A 12,766-nucleotide genomic window follows, 5' to 3' on the forward strand; every position below is an offset into this window, starting at 1 on the left:
CGTGGAAAAAGTCGCCGATCAGCATCATTCTCTGGCAACTCTTCGCAAATATAGCACATAATTTTGTTATTATGTGAACAAAAATAATTGAACAAAAGTTAGATATTGAATAACATTAATAAAAATTGCTCTTTAGTATTTAATTATTGATTAGTGCAGTGCTCATCAAAATAAACCCAAATTTTTTTTGTATCGTATGATATGACTTAAAAATGCCTCCTAAAAAAAAACATTCATACCGTACATGGACTCATTCCAAATATGCGAAACTTAATAAAGCGGAATTCACCGAGCTAGCAAATAAAATAAAACATCAAGGTTATTAATGGAAATGTGAAACATGCCGTTTGGAGGTTAGTATCGTCACTCAGGATGATCTTGACTCTGAAAGTGATGGCGATAGTAACATCACCATGCTTAAAGCTCACAACATCTGTTGAGAGTAAATTCAACGGTTTCAAGACAGCCATCGAAAAGAATGTTAATGACATCAGAAGGGAGATCACAAGTTTATCCAAGCAGCACAAAGGCTGGGCCAACACATGTTCTAGTCTTTATAACAGACTAAACTCAGTAGAAAACAAGCTCGAAACTTTCACTGGAGCATCAGCTCCAACTGAAGAAATTATAGCAGAGTTTTCCGAATGCAAAAAACGGGAATCGAACGTCGTTATGTTGAATGTTCAAGAGTCAAGGAGAGCAGACGGCAAAGACCGTCTTAATGAAGACAGAGCTACCGTCCAGTAAATCTTGCTAATCGATTTTCTGTCAGTTTGGATGAATTAAAACTCCGACGACTGGGTCACCCAACTGTTGGCCGTAACCGCCCGCTGCTGTTGAAGCAACTTCCCCACCTGTTGCTCGTGCTATATTAAAGTCTAAACCACCGGAACCTGTTGACGGATCATCCAAAGTCATATTTAAATCAGATCTCACTCCCGCTCAGTTGACGCACCTCAAGAACCTTCGCACACAGCTGGATTCTCTGGTGAAGAGTGGCGATTCATCTAAGACAGTAAAATACGTTAATGGCGTCCCGAAATTAGTCAATAAGAATTTTCGCTCATTCAACGATAAGGAAAATTKAACCAATCTTGCACATCCATTATCAGAATGTGAGGGGACTACGTACCAAGCTCGGCAGTTTTCTTACAACATCAGCGATTAGCAGTATTGATGCCTTCTACATCATTGAGTCATGGCTCCATCCAGCTATCCATAATGGCGAAGTTATAGATGACTCATTCAATATTTAGAGGAAAGATAGAAACAATATCACAAGTGATAGTGAACGAGGTGGGGGTGTTTTCATCGCACAAAGAAGTTTGTACACGCTGAATGTATTCCAGTCATTAATGATAGTATTGAATACTTTATATTGATATCATAATTAGATGTTTCTACATTCCTCCGAGAGCATCACTAGTCGCTTACCAAGCGTTTCTCGATACCATCCAGTACTTGAAAGTAAAGCACAAAGGTACCAAGTTTCTCATCACGGCGGATTTCAACCTTCCAAGTAGCTCGCCTCATATGGACTGTGAAAATTTACTCTATGAAGGCTTCTCTCTGTTAGAATGCCGCAAGTTTAATAACATTCAAGCCGATAATCATAATTTACTTGATCTTTGTTTCAGTAATCATCAYATATAYGTTGATCACACGCAGGCAATTACCACAATGGATCGATACCATCCAACCCTTGGTATCWCGATTAAACTCCAGCTCAGCCTCAAACCAGTAACTTTACCTTTCCATGATTTAAAAAGTGATGACTATAAAAACCCTAATGCATTTTATCTAATATCTAATTATTCATCCACTACTCTAGACAGCAAAGTTGTAGTTTTCTATGACATTATTCAAAGAGATATATGTACCTCTACCAATGTGCCTGTCCGTTCACAATAACAACTTTCCGTACTGGTTTTCAAGCGAATTAAAACACAAAACGATACTTAAGAAGGAAGCCCATACTACCCACAAGAAGTGCTATTGCAAACAGAATTATAGAAAGTTTAGCGTACTCAGGAGAGAATGTAAAATTCTCAATAAACAATGCTTGGAGAAAGTGCTGGTCCGGACGGCTTACCAAATACGTTTCTTAAAAACTGTGCACACAGCTTTAGCGAGCATATCATACACTTATTCAGTTACTCACTACAAAATGGTGTCTTCCCAACTAAATGGAAATCATCCTACATCTGTCCGATTCACAAGGAGGGCCCAAAGTCTAGTCGTTAAATATATGCCAGTTTGCATCCAATCAGCCAAGGCAGCCAAGAGAAAGAATTTTGAAATTTTACCTCGCATATTTCTCCTTCATCGACCTCCAAAAAAATTTGACATGACATCAAACTTCTAACTAGTACCCTACACCCCCACATAGCAATTATTCAATCCGAGGGAACAGTTCTATGCGACTCCATAGATATTGGAGCAGCTTTTGCACAACATTGGTCTCAATATTCAGTTGACGGCAACTTTTCTGAAGAATATATTCAGGAAAAACATCGTTGGCTTTCCATGCACTACGCTCCTATAAACCTTTCCTTACCGGCATTTCACTTAGACAATATGATAACATACTGTGATTTGGAATCCGCACTCGTACATGCCAAAGGCAATACACCTGGCATCGATCGTATATCTTATCCGATGGTATCAAATATACCTCTAATTGGCAAAGAAAAATTACTATCCCTCTACAACAATATCTTTGCGAAAGGCTAGTATCCTCATGCTTGGAAAGCTGCCGCGGACATTCCAATAATCAAACCAAATAAGCCGTCCAACTTTATTTCTTCCTATAGACCTATTTCTTTGCTTTCTTGCCTCAGCACAAGTTTTAATTATTGCGAAGCGACTAATTTAGTTCATTACTAAAAATAATCGTATCAAACATAATCAAACTGCCTTTAGAAGCAGGCAAAGTACAACCGATTCACTTTTGCAACTACAACATTTTGTATCCGACTCGATAGCCACAAAAACCACGCCATAACCTTGGCTACCGACTTCGAGAAAGCCTTTGATCGCGCTGGCGTTCACGCAGTACTAAGCCAACTTGCAGAGTGGAAGGGTGGTCCAAAAGTTTTATGATAATAAAAGCAATTTTTGATCCACCGACAGATACGAATTCGTGTTAATAATACTTTTTCCGAGCTAAACCCTCTTAACAATGGTATACCCCAAGGCTCCCCCTATCCGTAGTACTATTCATTATTCCGATTGATAAACTAATCGATATCTGCCTAAATATAAAAAATATTCATATAACTATGTATGTCGATGATGCTTTTATTTACACTAATTTGAAAGATCCACAAGCAACTAATGATGTTTTCAATAAAGTACTTACGAAATTCAAAAAATGGGGTTCACTTTCAAGAGCCATAATACTCTCTAAAATAGACTATGGTCCGATTTACGGTTGGCGCTCGAACACAAACATTAAGCAGTTGGAGGCTCCATATCACACTATATCACCAACTAAATGTATCTTAGGAGAAAGTGGCTTACCGTCAATAAAGGAAAGASTTTACGAAAAAACGATACAACTTCTTCCAAAAATACTTAATTCTCCAAACAGTGGCATTCAGAAATGTATAACGCTTGCAGCTAAACACAAAAGGAATTTTCAACTTAAATCTACCCTTCCGCTGTCTTCAATTTACAAAAATTTTAAACATTCATTATTAATTATTAAGGATCGGACACACGCAAATCACTCACCAATATCTTCTTGGCGGCAATCCTACACCATCCTGCCCATTCTGCCCCRGCACATTATCCATGGAACATACATTCAATATCTGTCCAGCACTAGAGTTGATAGCCATAGTAGCTTGTACTCCTTTCTTACTATTAGGTTTAATATTTTGTATATTTTTCCCAATAAAATAATAACATAATAATAATACGTAAATTATCTACTAAATGCACTAAACAATGACAACTCACCTCACACCATTTACACCGATTKCAGCAAGGMTTTTGACAGGGTGGATCATACTATTCTGCGAAACAAACTTAGAAGATACGGTATATGCGGTAATGCATTGTGTTGGATTCAATCATATCTTACAGGAAGACATTTCCAAGCCAAAGTGGACGGATACCTGTCTGCTAAGCATAATGTTACCTCAGGGGTCACATCTGGGGCCTATTTTCTTTAATATCTTCGTAAACGATATTGGCGATAACTTTCAATCAGAATTTTTGCTGTATGCAGACGATTTGTATGAGACGATCTTCAGAATGATAACCAGTGGGCAAGACCTTCGAGTTCTTCAGAATGACATAGACAAGCTTTCGTTGTGGTACCGATTAAACAAATTGGACTCGAACGTCACAAAATGTGTTACTGTATCCTACTCACSGTCACATATCAGAATACCAGCTAATTATTATCTAAATGATGAGTTGTTAAGTGAAGTGGATCATGTAAATGACCTGGATATCATCATAGACAATCAACTGACATTTAACAAGCATATTGAGAAGATCACTCTCCAGGATTTTAAAGCTCTGGGATTCATTACTAGAACTAGTAAGGATTTCATGAATCCCATCTCACTGTTACGCCTTTATTCATCAATGGTTCTGCCAATTTTAGAATATGGCACTGTAATTTGGTCGCCTTATACCGATGAAGCCTCTAGTCGTATTGAAAAAATACAAACAAAGCTAAGTAAATGTATTGGCTATCAATATGGGATTCCTGGCGGTTACAACACAGTGTATGATATTTATAAACACTATAACATCAACAGCCTGCAAGAACGTCATCAAGTACCTGACATGATATTTTTCTTCAAAGTCGTGAACGGCCTTATCGATGCGCCAGACATCATCAGCAGTTTCGAATTTGCATCAGTGCGTCTCTCACTGAGACGTAACCGTCTCTTGAAGACTATGAAAACTACCAAGAGCTACATTTTCAATGGTCCACACAACCGTCTGGCCAGGCTCGTYAACTCATTACATAGTGATGTGGACTTCTATAGCGGATCACTCAGTGCCTTCATCCCGGATATCAAATCACGTCTACTGCAATATCCCTAGTCTCACCTTTTCCACTTTCTCCTTCCAAATTTGCTATTCTTACAATTTTTGTTCAATTTATAGTTTTATTTATACTAGTATTAAATACCATTAATCATTAGCTTTTAATTACATAAAAAATATTATATACTTTTAAATTATTTAGTTGTATAATGCCGTCTAGCGTATGTATACTTAAATAAATAAATAAATAATACCAAAGCACCAATTCGGCTTTCGTACTAAACATGGCACAGTAGAGCAAGTAAATAGAATAACCAACGAAATAAGGAAATCATACAGAGAGTACTGTTCACTTATTTTTCTAGATGGAGGTCTAGCATGAAGACCTTTTACGGAGAATCAAAAACGTTTTGCTTGCATAAAACTTTATAATCATATTTAAGAAACAGGAAGTAAGGGCTGGTGTATCTCAGGTAGCGTGCTAAGTCCAACTCTTTTCATAATATATACAGCAGACATTCCAACAACTACTAGCATATTGACATCCACTTTCATAGCTCTAGTAAGCCGTAAGGTATGCCCCATCAGAGCATCAAGAGTATTAGAGCACTTACTCTTATCGAAGAATGGCTAGCCAACTGGCGTATAAACATAAATGAGCAAAAGTTCAATCATATTACATACATTCTCGCTAAGACCAGAAATGTCGGACAGTTGAAATAAACAATATTGAAGTAGCTCAAGCGAATGAACTAACTTTTCTAAGAATAAGGTGATACCATAACATCAAATTGGGTTTCGCCGTGATGACAGTGCACCCAAACGATGCCACCGTGTAGTTAATTACATTGCTGACTCTTTAGCACTTAAGTAACACTGTTCAGCACCATTTTTGGACATTCAACAAGTCCAAATTCGATAAAGTTTTTCACCATGGTCTACTATATAAATTAAAAAATATATGCTAATCTCAAGTATATCTAATTCTTAAGCCCTATTTGACTGATGGGTCATTTTACGTAAGTAAAAATAAATGACGAAACGTCTGATATAAGATACATGAACGATGGAGTGCCACGGGTAGCGTGCTTGGTCTCCTTTACTTAACAGCAACTTTACCTCTGATATGCCTGAAACTGAAAATGTATTAATTGCTACTTATGCTGATTGTCGTCAAGCCAGATTCGAATTTAATCAACTAATTAGGTGCAAGAAGAACTGAACAAGATACAGACTTAGTTAGATTGCTGGAAAATGAAAGCAAACTTGAATAAATCTATGCATGCTTTATTTATTTACATTAAGACGAAGCCCTTCCTTGTTTTAAATGGCAATACTATACCTAAAAGTGAAAGCGTTACAGCGCATTTAGGCTAAAAATAAACAATTAAAAATAAAAACTAGGCAACTGTTTAAATTAAATTAAAATCGGGGAAGTTCAAAAATGGGTGAAAGTAACACTGGTAGACACATAATTTGTGACATGAAAATTCTTAGGTGCTATTATGCTATTTGATACTCTGAACTCAAATCTGAAAACAGAAATTTTGTATCATTCACTGATATTCTGTAAAGTGCTGCTTTAGATTCTACAGTACATAAAATTTCAATATATTGCATCATCTCATATTTTCATACCATCAGGGATTTATCCGGTTTAGACCGGTTCTGACGGGTTGCCTGAAGTAAACAGCGTATTTTACGATAGTTTTATTTTATAAAATTTATCAATAAACTAACGGTGTCCGAATCGGTTCCGTGTTCTATGTTTGGATAGCAAAACGATTTTGAGTTCACATTTTTTAGGCACAATGCCTAGGCAGTACGTAAATAGTGCCAACAGTTTTTTTATGTGTATTTATTTGTGTTAAAGTTGGGGACCAAGACAAAGCATGGGACCCTCATATCTGTTGTAAAACTTGTGTAACACTGTTAACTGCTTGGTTAAAAGGTTCAAATCGTGAAATGCCCTTCGCAATGTCAATCTAAAGACCATGTTACATACTGCTATTTTTTCCTCCACGAATATTAAAGGTATTGGGCCGAAGTCTACACATACGGATAAGTACTGTAATTTATCATCAGCTTTAGGACCTGTCTAAACACAGTGAACAGCTTCCTATTCCAAAAGCACCAAAATTTTGGAGTCTCGATGGAGAACTATAATCGACTTGCCTTTCAAGTAATGTTACAGAAGCACATTCTTTATTTGATTTACCAGGATGTTCAACAGKGCCGTATCTTATTTCACAGGGCGAACTTAATCTTAGTTCGCGATTAGATTTTAGCATTCACACTGAAAGGTTGGAACCTTTTCCAAAGTGTTGGAAATATTTCTTTTTACAAAAAAGGCAGAAATTGTTTATTTCAAGAAGGGGATCTATTATGCTGTTCAGAAGTTAACCATTTGTTTAACGCATTAGGACAAAAACATGATCTACGTGGCGTCTAATCACGCCATCGCAAGCAGTTCATATCCATCGCAAGCAGTTCATATGAAGAAATCATATGAGAGTTTGTGAGTTCTTTTAGAGCACATCCGTTATCGTGAATATGGTTGGTCAATATGTGAAGACCTAAAAGTAATAGCCCTTCCTCTTGGAATTCAACTAGGATATACCAAATATTTTTCCTTTCGTTGCGAATGGGACACTCGTGCGGGAGACTGTCATTATGTACAGTAACAGTGGCCAGTACATCAGGCACTCACTCTAGTTAATCACAAAAAGATATTACTACCACCTTTGCATTTTAAATTGTGTTTAATGAAGAATTTTGTCAAGGGCATGGACAGAAATGAAAGAGGGTTCTAGTGTCTGAAACAAAAATTTTCAAGAGTCAGTGAAGCAAAAATTAAGAAGGGTATATTACAAAGTTCTATAACTAATCTCAAAATATAGGTACAAACCGTTATTTGGTACATAATATCGCAAAGTATCGGTGTTTTGATTACTTTAAAAACTGGCGTTGAAACTGTTGTGTGGAAATAAAAAGCTTGGACTTTTCYTGGCTTTGAATTTTCCAATCATCATAGCACTTCGAAAAATCCTCCGTCGTGAGCCTTCTTCGATTCAGCTTTTATATCCTCAATTGAGTTAAAACCGTGTCCTCGAAGTGGTCATGTAAATTTGCTGAATAGCCAGAAGTTACACAAAAGTAAATCAGGCGAATGCGGTGGTTACGGCATGATATTAATTGATCACGAATAACCAATGAGATGGTGCATTATCGCACTCAAATACTAATGAATATTTTGATATAATTTAGCAAAGATGTCACTAGCAGTAATACCAACTTATATAAAAAAATTTACCTATTCGAAGACATGCGAAGTATAAATTAAAATTTCACCTTTCAATTAGATCACAATAATATATGTAATTACAATAGTTTTAGAGTRTATTCGGAACGTAACTCCTCCACCTTTTGATTTGATATTCTCCTAGATCTCATTACTTATTCGTGTTGGTACTTAATTMATTCAGTACTAAATCGAAAATTTTGTTTTACAAAGAGTATAAAATTATTACAATTTAGGGTAATGTTTACTTTATAACTACTTTATCCAGTAGAGAGTTAATTCTATGGCTACTATTGTATTATTTTTTATTGTTAGAAGTTAAAGCTTTTCCTYAAAAGTATAGTGCTTAGTATTTAGATATGTTAACTATGAGTTACTTCGGCTTATAACTTCTATTTAATTTTCGTACTCAAGTTATTAAGTTTAATTCTGTAATAATATAGCTTTTTGATGTTTTTGRATAGAAATAATTAAGTTATCGTTGTTACAGATGCCTATTGAAGTCAAATTCACTTTTACTTCTATTATATTTCGTTGAAGTAATAGCTTTTGACTTTTGCATTAATAATTATGTGGTAGTTGTGGTTTTTTTACTACTTTTTATTTTTCTACTACGCTAAGATGTATGGTTAAAAGTTAAAGTTTCTCTGTCATAAGGTTAACCCTCATTATGGCTTCTGTGGTCATTATTGTCATTGTAAAAATTAGTGTCAATATTAGAGTTTCAGGAAATCGGATATTGTTTTTTCTTTTCCAGTTATATAATAAATTTTTATGTTATAGCCCTCAATTGWACTAACCTTTTATCCTTATCACAATTTTACACAATTTAGTTGAGTCGTTTTTTTCGTGAGTGTTTAATGTTCTCAAAGCGTATGGCAAAGTTAATAGCATCAGTTATTACTTTRAGTCTTTTGCTAAAAACTGGATATCTTAAAATTGGAGGATTTGTAATCATGTCTTTAAATTTTTCTAACGTAGTTATAAAACTTGGGTTATTAACGTTATTTTTTGCATCTTTTTTATACTCTTGCAACCAACTTRCTACAGCGTATTGTAGTTTTATTCCCTAATGGTTGTACTTATCACCTAAAACGAACCGGGATAGATATAGAGATTAATAGATATGGAGATGTAGCCTGAGTAACAATGGAGATTTCTTGATTAAAGTTGGCATGCAGATTCAAAATAAGTTCGAGTTCGTAGATGGGATCATGTCCACAAATTGCCATTAACCGGAAATTTAAAAAGTGCCGTAACTAAGCACCTAATTAAGATAAATATAAAAATATTTGGCACAGGGGATCGCAGCGGGAAGGCGCACTTGATAAAAAAATTGAATACGCCAGAGACATTAAAGTTTAGAGCTCTACGGGAGCTTGTGTGAAAGTTTAAAGATGAATACTTTTTTTTGAAATCTCATATCTCGGGGCCCGATTAACCGATTTAAAGAAAATTTAGTACGTGGCATTCTTCTTAAATTAGTATGACATATTTAGAATGGACGAAATCCGGAAAATAATCACGCCTACTTACCCAAATCAAGAAGCAATTAATATAATAGGATAAAACTTWAGACGAATTATGTCTTTAGTGTGTGCCACCTTTTGATCAGAAATATAAAATAAAAACTCTTCCAGTCCCTAGGTACCGAATATTACGACCTCGGTACCCATCTTTGACTTTTGATAGAAAATGACGGATCAATATTTGGTATACATATATAAGTGAAATTAGGGATAATCATTGTATTACATTTGAATRTCTGTATATCAAAAATGAATTGAATCGGACCAATACTTCCCATAGCCCCCATGTACTTAATAAAAAGATTTTCAAACTTCCGGGTGTATTTGTATCGCATATATCGGCCAATAGGTGGGAAATAAGAGAGCGGGTTCTCATTATCGCATTTAGGGTTCTGAGTCCCGTGAACGGTCAACATGTTCTTGCAAAATGCGTGGTTTAATGTCGATTATGGTTCTGGAAGGAATTGGTGTCCGCGAAGTAAGAAAGTATGTAGAATTTGTGGAGATGTCGATGTGAAGAGTTTCCCCGTCAAAAGTTGGAATGGTTGTTTTCCCCATAGGACGCTGGTTTGATTGTCATACGTATATGGGTAATACTAATAATATTTTAGCCTAAAAATCAGCAAACTACACTCCCTGAAGCCATCCGCTGCGAGCTGCACTGCAGGTTCTTGTTTTGACCTGCGTAAGAATACTGACTCGGGCCAAGTGTAACTTTTGCCGTAAAATTTAGCTTTGTAAAAATTATTAGGATAACTTCTGCTGACTCAGGTCACGCGCAACTTTTGCCATAACATTGATAAACATTCTTATGATAACTTCTGCTGACTTGGCCACACGCAACCTTGCCGTAACATTAGACTATCCTATGATAACTTATATGGAAGTTGGAGTAGTATCGACMCGATTTTATCTGTGAACTGTTATCATGCCACATACCAAGAAAATTTTCCTTGTGTTTCATAATGGTACCTCACATACAATCACCAATCATATGWAACAAAGTCAGCCGGATGTTCGAAAATCCTGGTAATAATTATTTGGACGTAGGTCAAGTTTTTCCCCAATTGTATCTATTTTCGGCACAAAGATATAGTTTTGTGAGTAAAAATGTTCTGTAATTTTCATTGCGATAACTGAAATATTGGCCGATTTATTCATAAAGTCACCTGGAAGTTCGAAAATTTTTATATTAGGTACATGGGGGCTCAGCACAAACCATAATAATTTTTTTGATCAAGGCAGTGCAAATGTTTTTATTGTATAGCAAATTTTATTTTATTTATTTAATTATTTTTAAAAATTATGAACCGTAAATGACTTCCATGCTCAGCCACTCAAATGTGACACAAATTCTTCATTGCGGTCCGAAGGGTTGAAGTCGGGATTGCCTTAATTATCGTTGGGCATAACCCTATAAAATAAAGCTGGTGCAGTCAGGTGAGGTCACTTTGGCGACCAGTGGAAAATGAAGTTTCTTCATATTAATTTGTTTTAAAATTATCGTACGCATCAAAAAATACAAACATTATTCTAAACTACAATCGTCTGAAATAACATCAGAAATCAATATGGCAGTCAAATTGAAGACGTCAARATTGATAGTAAATTTCATTCCTTTTCATTCATGAACGCAAATGTACTTTTGAAAAGCATATTCGACTCATTCATATAACCAGACGCCATTACATCTCCCCGAGCATGCCCTGCCTACAAGCGTCTTTTCGCGACGATTTCAAAAGCTAAAAATCATAAATTGAATAGATTTCTGAAATGTATGAGAAGGAAAAGTGTCAACCCCGCAAAAATAAGTATTAAAATATATTAGAATAAATTGACAACATAGTTTATTTGTCGATTCTCAATTCAAGAAATGTTTCAAAGAAAATATTCAATATTCCTCTGATTCATATGTACAGTCAATGCCGGCTAAGTAGTACTCCGCTGAAATGAAAATCAAATCCCTCCCACATCACTCTTAACAGCATATATTATATCTTGCTACATCTCACGATTTGCTTTTTGAAATACATAGAAATTGTTTTAAGTACGACCCGTTTAAGTATTCGCTTATGTACCATATTATATTTTWATTTTTAAATAATTACAACCAGCCGTATCTTTGAATGTGGCACATAACCAGTATTGACCGTATTTGTCAAGGAATGTGAAAAATATTTTGTAATTCTGAAATATTTYTACGCAGCTGCGTCGAAATGTATGCAAGCTCACGCATAAACATACATATTTACGCTGATTTGTAGGCGAAGCTGTTTCAGCAGCAAAGGGAAGCGGTGACAATCGTTGGCCACTGGTTTTTTTTCGGCGCAGCTRCGATTTTCACAAAGCTGTGACACTTTGTCGTCGCGTCAGYCCTTCGCCACATTGACATTTTGACAAAACGTGAAGTTCGGCCATTGGTTGTCCGTGATAACGGAGTTTATGTATGAAAAAATGGGTGTATAAGTTAGCACAGGTAACCAAACATCCGGCAAAAATATCACTTGCACCGAAATCGCTGACGGCGCGTCTGCAGCTTTACACGTTAATTAGAACTCAATACCGCATTAAGTATGCATCCGGCCATTATGCTGATCGAACACTTTTAACCTTGCGCGTGACAACAACAAAATAAACKCAAGACAGTGTAAGCAACTAAGAAGTCACGTGGCCAATAACGTGCAGCAACTAAAGTTAGGGCAAAGTAGTGTAGGTATTTAGACGCTAACGTCGCTCTTATGTAGCCAGTTATTTCAACTCTTCCGCTGAAACCGGCTGCCCTTGGGATTATCAAGGGAAATCCAATTTTCTAAAAACATATTCTAAAGGAATTTTATTACTGGCGCCCACACGTGGGGCCAAACAAACAAATCCTTATAAAAGGATACTCGAGTTTGGCCGTGGGTTCGGACCCACCTCCTTATTA

The 12,766-nt window shown here is 36.1% G+C and overlaps 1 protein-coding gene across 1 annotated transcript; it reads left to right on the plus strand.

Moving 5' to 3' along the window:
* The first annotated feature begins 4,137 nt into the window (after nucleotides 1-4,137).
* Nucleotides 4,138-5,067, plus strand: LOC108973088. The gene has a single exon (XM_018940109.1). The coding sequence runs from the start codon at nucleotides 4,138-4,140 to the stop codon at nucleotides 5,065-5,067; it is 930 nt and encodes a 309-aa protein (XP_018795654.1).
* The last annotated feature ends 7,699 nt before the right edge of the window (nucleotides 5,068-12,766 follow it).

Source organism: Bactrocera latifrons, unplaced genomic scaffold (assembly GCF_001853355.1).
Source record: "Bactrocera latifrons isolate USDA-ARS-PBARC rearing strain unplaced genomic scaffold, ASM185335v1 scaffold_456, whole genome shotgun sequence".
Classification (NCBI taxonomy): domain Eukaryota; kingdom Metazoa; phylum Arthropoda; class Insecta; order Diptera; family Tephritidae; genus Bactrocera; species Bactrocera latifrons.